General features: G+C 37.2%; 1 protein-coding gene across 1 annotated transcript; it reads right to left on the bottom strand.

Annotated features, from left to right (window-relative positions):
* Positions 1-2,022: 2,022 nt before the first annotated feature.
* On the bottom strand, positions 2,023-9,573 carry LOC106070479 (uncharacterized). Its single transcript, XM_013230396.2, has 3 exons — positions 9,424-9,573; positions 3,013-3,533; positions 2,023-2,515 (listed from the first exon to the last, which is right to left on the bottom strand). Exons 1-3 carry the CDS (start codon positions 9,427-9,429, stop codon positions 2,308-2,310), a joined length of 735 nt encoding a protein of 244 aa, XP_013085850.2. The 5' UTR covers positions 9,430-9,573; the 3' UTR covers positions 2,023-2,307.
* Between the last annotated feature and the right edge of the window lie 673 nt (positions 9,574-10,246).

Raw genomic sequence — 10,246 nt, 5'->3', positions numbered from 1 at the left:
TGGGCGATGGTCAGCGACCATGACGGTTTGTTTACACACGACCGTCGGCCGAGAACAATGGAGCGCGCTTGAATGGAGAGGGTGTCCATTCAAGGGGCGCAACTCTCGTTAGAGTAAAATGACTACAGGGGAGATAATTCATATCTCTTTTCTACGCGCAGTATTAGTGCGCTAGTAAAATTATCAAGGCGGTTAGCCGAGATAAAGGAAATAAAATAAGATACACATGGTTGCGCCAACGATCAATCGAGCAACGTAGCATTAATAGATTAATGCAATATGTAAATATATACATATGCCATGTTTATGTTTTCTACTTACGACAGTGAGAAATACACAATGCACTAATTAAACATAGTGAAATAATAAAATACACATGATAATATCCAGTGCGAAATATGCACACAAAGTAATTAAGATGGAACTTGTGATTAAGTTCGGCTTACCACCAGGTATTCCTCTAGGAGTGAGAATAAATGATATAGTCCAGACTCAATTGCTCAGATACAATGAGAAATGAGAGAGTCTGGCATGATTTAATTTACCTTATATACAGGCCTGGAAAATGTGGGCGGAAACAGGAAATGTCCTGGGCTAATAATTATCTTACATGTGGGTGAAGTCCGACAAGAGTTGCACCTTGGAGCGTCACGAGGCGTGTTGGTCCGAGTGATCTCCTAGATCAAAGAGAGACGTGGGAGAGGGGGGGGGGAGAAAGATTGACTCGCATTCCACCCAAGGTGGTGTCCACTGCGGCTGTCAGACATCCTGCGGGTGAGATCAAAGAGACTGTGTTTATCTTTACCCCGGTCAAGGGAAGATAAATGAAAGGACGCCAAGATGGTGGACCAAGTTCAGCTCGAAGAGGTAAAGGTGGGGCGGGTGAAGAAATTGGGGATAGGACGGGGAAATAATTAAAATAAAATAAATAAATAAATAATAATAATAATTAATGCTGTGATAAGTATGAGTGACTCTGACAGCAAGCTTTTGTCTTGTCACAGTAATTAATACTATTTTTACTAATTGTTATTGTTAAGCGCAATGTCATACTTTTAGCTTTGTCAATACGCTTTGATCCTATCACTTATCTGGACCGATTGTAAAAAAAAAATTTTTTTTGGGGGGGGGGGAGAAAGACAGTGATAACTGAGTGGATTGTATAGTAATTTTTTTAAAAGCATTTACAACAAAAAAAAAGTAAACGACTTGAATTCCACCTCGTGGTTCACGCCTCCTCTGTCAGACATGCTAGCCTCTCTGCTGGTGATGTACTTATGAGAAGATTGTATAGTTATATATTGTTTGTTTCAATTTAGAGCGGTGACTAATTCAGCTTATACCACCAATGCAGTCAAGTACAATGTATTTCCTTTGTTTGAGATACCAAACAAAATAATTAATTACCAATAACTAATTGATTTTTTTTTAGTGATTCTTGTGTTGTCATGTCACAGAAATAATTATGTAAACTTTCAGCTTGATCCGAGATTGGGACAGACAGACAGAGTTTTTATAAGCTTTTTAAATACTCCCTCACTCCCCTTCCCTCGAAAAGAAAAACCAAATAACGAATGCAGCTCGCTGAGCTCGTGTTCTAGGCACGAGGTGCCCCCCTACGCGGCGCTAGCGCATTACAAATTGTATTACACCTACATCGCACTCACTGATTTTGTAAAGGTCTCTACATGTCACTACATGATGTTAGCCTGCTCCACAAAGTTGGGTTGAAATTAGGTGGAGGTGGTGGATGGTAGTGGTGTGAAACGGAATGTACGACTAACTTTAAAATAAAAATAATGTACAAAGAATCACTGATGTTTAAGTATTTAAAACAATTGTATGTATCTTCATTACTTCCCAAATCCGCTAAAAAACAGACAATCTGCTGAAAAACTCGTTATAGTTTTGTTGTATTTATGAATTTTACAATATTATTTTGTGTACTAATAAATATTGTGTTCATCTAATTTGAAATTCAAAGGAACACTACTATTTGTCACAATAAGTATTAGATCAATATGAACCGCATTATGTAGTTTATTACTGGACGCAAAGAGCTGTCTTAAATAGAGATAGAAATGGGCTAATAATAAGACATGCTAACCAAAAGAATAGAGAAATAGAAGGTCGGAAGAACAGCCTTCCTTGGTCTTAACTGTCGAGTGGTTCTGTAAGATAAGATAAGAGAGTTTGAACATAAAATAGAAGAGGTCCTGGTCGTCAACGACAAGGAAGAAGTCTGTGTATCAGACGTATCCCTGACTTCTCCTGACGCTTCCCCTCTTCTTCTGGGGCTCTCGTCCACTAGGCTTCGGTGATTCGCACCTGGCTGATGGCGGCGTTGGCGCAGTGGCAGCCCACGACGATGGACAGATCCAGTTTGTTATAGATGGCCACCCCATCAGGACATCCTCTAATGCTGAACACGGTCATGTTCTGACGGATTTCTTCACAATTCATGGAGTCCGCGGCGATACACGTCTCACAGATGCACACAGCCTGCTGAATTTTTCTGAAAGGGACAGAGAATAACAAAGGGACGTTACTGACTTTATTCTTTCCAATAAATGCATTTAGCACATGTATATAACGAACGACAACTACATCTCTAATGTGTCAATACTTTGATAATTTCATTTGGAATCAAGCAAATCAATATTACCTTTCGTACAAATAAAAAATGTATTTATTCCATGTCTGTATAGAAATCAAAATCATGAATTCAGTATTTAGCAGACTGTTCTTAGTTACTTTTTATAATAACATAGCCTTCACAACGTAGCAACGAAAATCATTGTAGAGATTTAAATGTGACATTTGATATAATACCAGTGAACGGCATTATACCTCTCAAGAAATACATATACAGTAATATACACATAACCATTATGATAGGAAACGAGAAGTTCAGATAAAAAATGATCTGGCTAACCAGAACTACAATACAAGAGTGAAGGCATTGTTTAAACCACTAGCTTAGCAACCGTTAAGTGGAGAATTGATGCTTACCTTGGATACATGGTAGGTCCTAGATCTATCTCTTCGTACACCCAAGGGCATGTTGACCTAAGGTTCATCTCACTCCTCGGCCACCAAGACCCGTAGCCGGATGGGCAGTCGTCAACGCTGGGCTGGTTATCTGGCAATGAAGGATAGCTCTCTAATTGGCGGGCCAGTCCGACGAATTGGGTCAAGTTGAGGAACGGACTCAATTCTCCGAGCATCATAGAAAGTAAGTGGCAGTTAAAAGCATCATTCCTGTTTCTGTGAGTCGGGTCTCTTCTCGTCCTCTTCCTAGAGCTCGATAGTGACGACTTCACTTTTTGAATCTCTGGAGCAAGGTTGAGATCTAGCTTCTCGTCGAGGACGTTGCGGCCACTGCGCTTGGATGATGAGGCGAAGGCTAACCTCACCAACCGTAGAGCTGTTTCCGCTTCTACGTCAGATTCTGTGTTATATCCACCTCCGATAACTTGTGTACCAGTCGTGAGTTGAAAGAAGATCACACCAAAAAAAACTAGCATTACAATCTGCATGATCGAAATAGACATTTTTTACATTATTGTCTATAAATTAACGGTTATAAGATTGAAGCTTTGAAATTGTTTAAATCTATAACACACTTGGTTTCTACTATAGAGTAGTTGACTTTTGTAAGACTGTTTAGCTGAAATAAAAAAATAATAAAACCATCAGCTGTATATATACTTAAACAGCATTCAATACACCCCTTCGCACTGTCAATCTCCCTTTATTAGAGGATATTTTTTTTACATAGCAGATATCAGTCAAACTTATGATAACGCAGACACAATGAGTGGCCGTCTATCTGGCCAGCAGAAACGTCTTTTAGACATAAATCCAAAGGCAACATTTTTTAACTGTGATAATCACTCTCTCAACTTTGCAGCTCTTCATTCTGCTGAGATAGATTCAGCATTGGTAACATTTGTTTAAACTGTACAAGAATTGGTCAACTTTCTTTTCCCCAATTCACACCAGAGATGGGCCAAATTGAAAGAAGCTGGAGCCTGGAGTTTAAAAAAGGAGAGTAGTATAAGGTGGTCCTCAAGAGAAGTACTTACGTCGGCAGTTTCCTTGCAACTTGACAAAATCATCAAGCTGTTTGACAAACTTTCTGAATCAACAACTGAGAGAATGGACACTAGAAGCAGTGCACAAAATCTTCTTCATGTAATCGAAAATTATGAATTTTTGCTTATCCGGAAATCTGGTCAAATCTCATGTACCCAATCAACATAGTGCAGAAGATACTACAAAAGCCTGGACTGCATTTACGGGAAGCTGCTGAAGAGATACTTTTATGTTTTCTGCAAAATGACAAGAAACTGACGCAACTGACAGATAATCAATCGAAAGAGCAAAAGGAGGTAGTGAATGCTATGGATTTCCTGTAAGTACACCAACCAGAAGAAAGAAGTTGTAATAGGGAGTTGTAGGACTGTCAATAGAACTGAAATTCAAACATATTTCGACAGAAGTGTTTGACAGTTCAAATGGAAATGAAGGACTGATTCTAAAGGCCGAAAACCATATATATATATCCGGCAAGGTGATACAGTTCGTCCCATTATTAATAAAAAAAAAGGAAAAGATACGAAATATATTGAAAGAATAATATTAATACATGATCAATAAATATTTGGCAATAAAGATACACAAATCATCACAGGCTTCATACGGTGATGATGTGTGATGTGTGCTCAAACATTGCAACCTCTATCCGATTACTGCTATCTCTGGCCACTTCCATTGCATTATGTGAGAGATCATTCTCGAAACTCAAGCTAATAGAAAACTATCTCAGGAGAAAAATGAGACACGAACGATTTAGTAGCATGGCTATAATGTCAGTGGAGTCTAAAACACTAGACAACATTGATCTTTGTGATGCTATAAGCGCCTCTGCATCACAGAAAGCATGACCTGAGGTGATATTAAGATTTGTTACTTGTGTATTGTCTCGCCAATAAACAACGGTATTATTCATTAATAGACTCGTAATAATAATACTTTTTTTTTTATTTTACTGATATAGTGTACCGATTGTGATAAAGGATTATCTATTTATTCAGTGCATTAAATTTTGTTATGATGACGAATTTCAAAATGCAGAGGCCCCTAAAGACATCAAGCTTCCCCCCCCCCCCGGGGCCCCAAATCCATAGCTTCGCCACTGGCAACTAGTTCCCCGGAATCAGTGCAAGACTAGTAACCTTTCAACACAGTCGATTCAATTTGAAAAATTAAAATATGTTCCATGTTCATTTAAATCTCCATGGTACTAAATATAGATTTTGAGTTTTTTTTCTGAGGAATCGCATGAATAATAAAGGGATGATAACAATAGGGGTCGTTCACTTTTCAAGTAAGATAATTTTGTCTACTATTAGACTATTAGTCTAGTGAAGAACATAAAAAAATATTGTGTATTTTTAGCGGCCCCAGAAAGGGGAAAAGACTATTAGTTTTGTGGGGCCTGTCTTTCCGTCTGTCCGTCCGTCCCGTCATTAAATTCGCTGATGATACTGCCATAGTCGGTCTTATTTTAGGAGACGAAACTCAGTATCGAAGCTCGATAGAAGAGTTTACAAGCTGGTGCACCGAAAACTTTCTAGAACTGAATGTAACAAAAACTAAAGAACTTATAATAGATTTTAGAAAGAAAAAACAAACTATACGTGAACTGCAAATAAACACTACATCTATAGAACAAGTAAAGGCAAATAAATATCTAGGCGTTATCATCAACAACAAGCTCTCATGGGAAGACCACCATGGAACTCTGACAAAGAAAACAGCCCAGCGACTCTTTTTTCTATACAAACTCAACAGTTTTAAATTAAACAAGAAGATCCTTGAGACATTTTACGGCGCGACTGTACACAATCTGCTAACATACGGAATAAGTTGTTGGCAAGGCAACGCCTCATCTAAACTGTTGCAACGTCTAGAAAACATCATTAAAAAAGCATCAAAAATTACACTCACAACATTACCACATTTAAAGGAACTTTTTGAACAAACGTGCCTAAGAAAAATGGAAAAAATCTTGGAAGACAACGGCCACCCGCTCCATCAGAACTACGCCAGGTCGTCGCGAAGTGGGCGACTGCTGTTAATCAAAACAAGATCGGAGCGGTACAAAAACTCGTTCGTACCTCACTCGGTCAGACTCTATCACCGCCACTCATTGATCAGGGAACATGAAATGCACCAAGATACCTGTGTGTAGTCGCTGAATGAGCATTTATGTTGTCTGTTGTATTTATGTGTAATTTTCTGTTGTGTTGCCTTTATATGAGACACGAGTCCTTGTAATCACAACAAATTTCCGTAAGGATCAATAAAGCAGTCTTAGTCTTAGTAAACTAGAAAAGATAGTGAAAATCAGACACCATAATATTTTAGACCATTCAAAGTTCTGATGCAACGGCTACTTTTTTCATTTCTGAAAGCGAAAAATCTAATTTAATTTTCTAAATCCCTTATGCAAGCAGTTTTTTGATAAAAATACACCGCTTGTACAAATATTCACTATTAATAGTAACAAACACGGGAGGCTCTTTAGAGGGGGAGATGATCATTTACTATATTTTAAACATATTTATGCAAATGGTTTTAGATTTAAAAAAAAAAAATATTTTTTTTTACATTTTTATTGCTAAGTGATGTAAGCTCTGTCTTACTATTTACATATTTTACACAAAAAAATGTTTACTTTTTTTTTCAAAGAGAAAAAATCTATTTAGTATGCATATAAGTAGGACATAATTTAAAACAACAATTAATAATTAGTTTTTCATATTATCGCGTGAACTTCAGGGTGGCAGTATAAAAGTAGTACACATAACAAAGGAATTTTTTGTTTTGTTTTACGGAAATGTTTTTTTTTCTTGAGGATTTGAATAAGAGATTGACCCTTTACAAAACAATAGATCAATTAGATATTCATTATAAGACATCATTTAGGCCAGGTGCTCATCTAACTCCACATTCACTTTCACCTTTCCTTTGGTCTGCTGGACCGCTGAGGCACCACACAAGATCTGTCAACTTTCTTTCTCCATTCTTCTCTGTCATTTGTCTTTGATAGAATTTCATTCTGATGTTCTTTCTGAAAATATTGATACCTGTTTTTTACCTGCCTGGGTGGATCACTTCGGGGGCCGATTTTGAATTTGTGTTTCCACACAAACTGTCTTTGTAACCTTGTTGTAGTATGTGTTTCCACACAAACTGTCTTTGTAACCTTGTTGTAGTATGTGTTTCCACACAAACTGTCTTTGTAACCTTGTTGTAGTATGTGTTTCCACACAAACTGTCTTTGTAACCTTGTTGTAGTATGTGTTTCCACACAAACTGTCTTTGTAACCTTGTTGTAGTATGTGTTTCCACACAAACTGTCTTTGTAACCTTGTTGTAGTATGTGTTTCATATTTTTTAAAATTCCAACTTGAGGAATAAAAGTGTTTTTCTCGTTTAAAGTATTTCTGTTCTCTTTATTCACTTAAATCAGTTTCTCCGGTTCTACGTTTAAAGTATTTCTGTTCTCTTTATTCACTTAAATCAGTTTCTCCGGTTCTACGTTTAAAGTATTTCTGTTCTCTTTATTCACTTACATCAGTTTCTCCGGTTCTACGTTTAAAGTATTTCTGTTCTCTTTATTCACTTAAATCAGTTTCTCCGGTTCTACGTTTAAAGTATTTCTGTTCTCTTTATTCACTTAAATCAGTTTCTCCGGTTCTACGTTTAAAGTATTTCTGTTCTCTTTATTCACTTAAATCAGTTTCTCCGGTTCTACGGTGGAGTTTGATGCTAAGAAATAGGACAGTCCATCAAACAAACATTCCATGAGTTACCAATTACACCTTATCATATGTACTATCTATATATGTAATTCTCTTTGTGGCCCAACCATGCGGGACACCACGAAAAAGTGATGGAAAGATAACTCTTTTATTTCTGCAAGTCGGACTAGAGTTATCCCACATAACTTTCGAGTCGACAGAGAGCACGGCTCAGAAAGGGTGGGGTGGGGAGAACAAGTAATCTTTCTCTTTATACATTCTATATTTGACTACATTGATGTGTGTATTTTTTAAAACACGTCATTAAAATAGTTGTATTTTTTTTTTTGTAGCTTTGTTTTGATTTTGCCCCTTCGTATTGCCCTTCGTTTCCTAACCACGGCCACCGCTTCACATATATTTCGTGGAGTCAACAGGTCTTTCAATGTAGTCGAAATTTCAACATCAGGTAACTTTATTTCCTTCAGTCGCATATTTCTGGAAAAATGTCATCGACGAAACTGTTGCTCTCGAACTTTGCAAGATGGCTGTAAGCTTTGTTTGCGAACATTGGAATAACTATGGCAACACCCTCTCCGTTGTTCTTACTCATGGAAGCAGAGTCATAGACTCTGCTCGACAATACGCTGCCTACATCAATACTTCCGGTGTTTTTGGTGGTGAGGCTGAAATTGTGGCGATGTCTCAAATACTTCCCGCTAGTATCACTATTCACTTCCGAGAACGTCCGCATAACCAGCCTCGACTTTACATTCCGAATCAACGTCACTCCATATCCCTGCTATTTAGCTGTCCTCTGGATAATGGCCATTACTAGTTGGCGTATGCTACGCCACGGGTCGACTAGTCTTGAATAATTCCAATAGTATCATACAAAAAAAATTTTTTTAATTATAAAAAACAAAGCTAATATTAAGTGTTCTAATCAATAATTATATTAATTTTTAATGGGTCAAGACTAACAATAACGCTATGATTCCAACACTTGCTTGGACTAGTTCTTCTTGGAGAAAGTTTTCGTGCTGGCTTTACAAGAGAGATTTTAAAAAATGTTTACTTGAATTCAAACTTAAGCACTTAAGGCTCCTCAGGGCAATACGGTAGCCACTGAGCCAGCTAAGTGTTTATGAAATTAATAGTTTTATAGCTATCTTTTGTTACTTTTACATTTCTAGGCTATAAAAGGCTTAACTACCCTTAGCGATCAATTAATAAAATAATTGGTCGAATTTCGATTGATTTATGTTTCGTTACGAACGATTACTAATTGTGCAAAAGTTTCAACTTGATCCGAAATGGAAAGAGGGACACATAACAAAATAACAAAATGTCACCTCGACAGACAAAGTGAGGATATTATAAGCTTTCTAAATACAGTGTTAACTGAACTATAGAATGCTATCGCTTTTATACTAAGCACTACGGGCATATATAGAATGAGGTAAGACCCTACTCCACTTAAAAAGATGTGTTCGACTTTTAAAAAACAAATTTTTTTTTATCTTATATTATACAACACTTGTGATAATTCAGTTGAAGAAATTACAACGGACCTTCACTTAAGGACCTTCACTTATTTTCTACTTACAGACATGAGGGTAAATTTATTCTCTCCCTACGAGTATGCGGCGGTCTTCCACTAATTTTGTCCAGATGTTCACTTTATTTACCTATCTATTCTATCCAGTAAGTATGGTCAATAATCTCATGCCTACGTGGTTCCTTTCCAACGATTATCCTTTGTGTTCCATTGACAGGTCAGCCCCTGATATAGCACTGGACATAATGGACCCCTCCCCCCCCTTTTTTTTTCCACACCCCACACAGAGAAGTAATAAAACATGGCTTAGTCCTAGTAAGTCTCCTTTAACCAGATAGAGATTACTAGTTTATATTTAGATTAAATCTACATAATTCTTTGGCCGTACCCCCCCCCCTTTTTTTCATGTTTTTTTTTCACTTTCAATAAATAATTTACCCCCCCCCCTTTTTCCCGTGTGGTCTGTATGTTAAAGTTGATGCTACGTTTAATTGGGATGTCCAGCTTGAAATCTCCCTCTCAAACACACACTCACTTCTGCAGTGTGAACCTTTTCTTTCACATTCCCTCTTTCGCCCGCCCCCCTTATCTCTCTCCCCTCAAACCATTTGAATTTTAGCATCTGGTATCTATTAAATTTAATTACACGCTACGCTTTAGAACACTACTTCTCCCAAACAAATATTTTTTTTAACGGATTATCACTTGTTCCCCCCCCCCTTTTAAAAAAAAAAAAAACACCAACAACAACATACACACAAACAAACAACAAACAAACAAAACAAACAAACGAACAACAAAAAAAAACCCAAACATTCAAACAAACAAACATACAAACAACAAACAAAAACCTAACAACAAACAAACAAAG

Source organism: Biomphalaria glabrata, chromosome 12 (assembly GCF_947242115.1).
Source record: "Biomphalaria glabrata chromosome 12, xgBioGlab47.1, whole genome shotgun sequence".
In the NCBI taxonomy this organism is placed as follows: domain Eukaryota; kingdom Metazoa; phylum Mollusca; class Gastropoda; family Planorbidae; genus Biomphalaria; species Biomphalaria glabrata.
The sequence above is the reverse complement of the archived record's forward strand: the minus strand, read 5'-3'. Positions and strand labels throughout refer to the sequence as shown.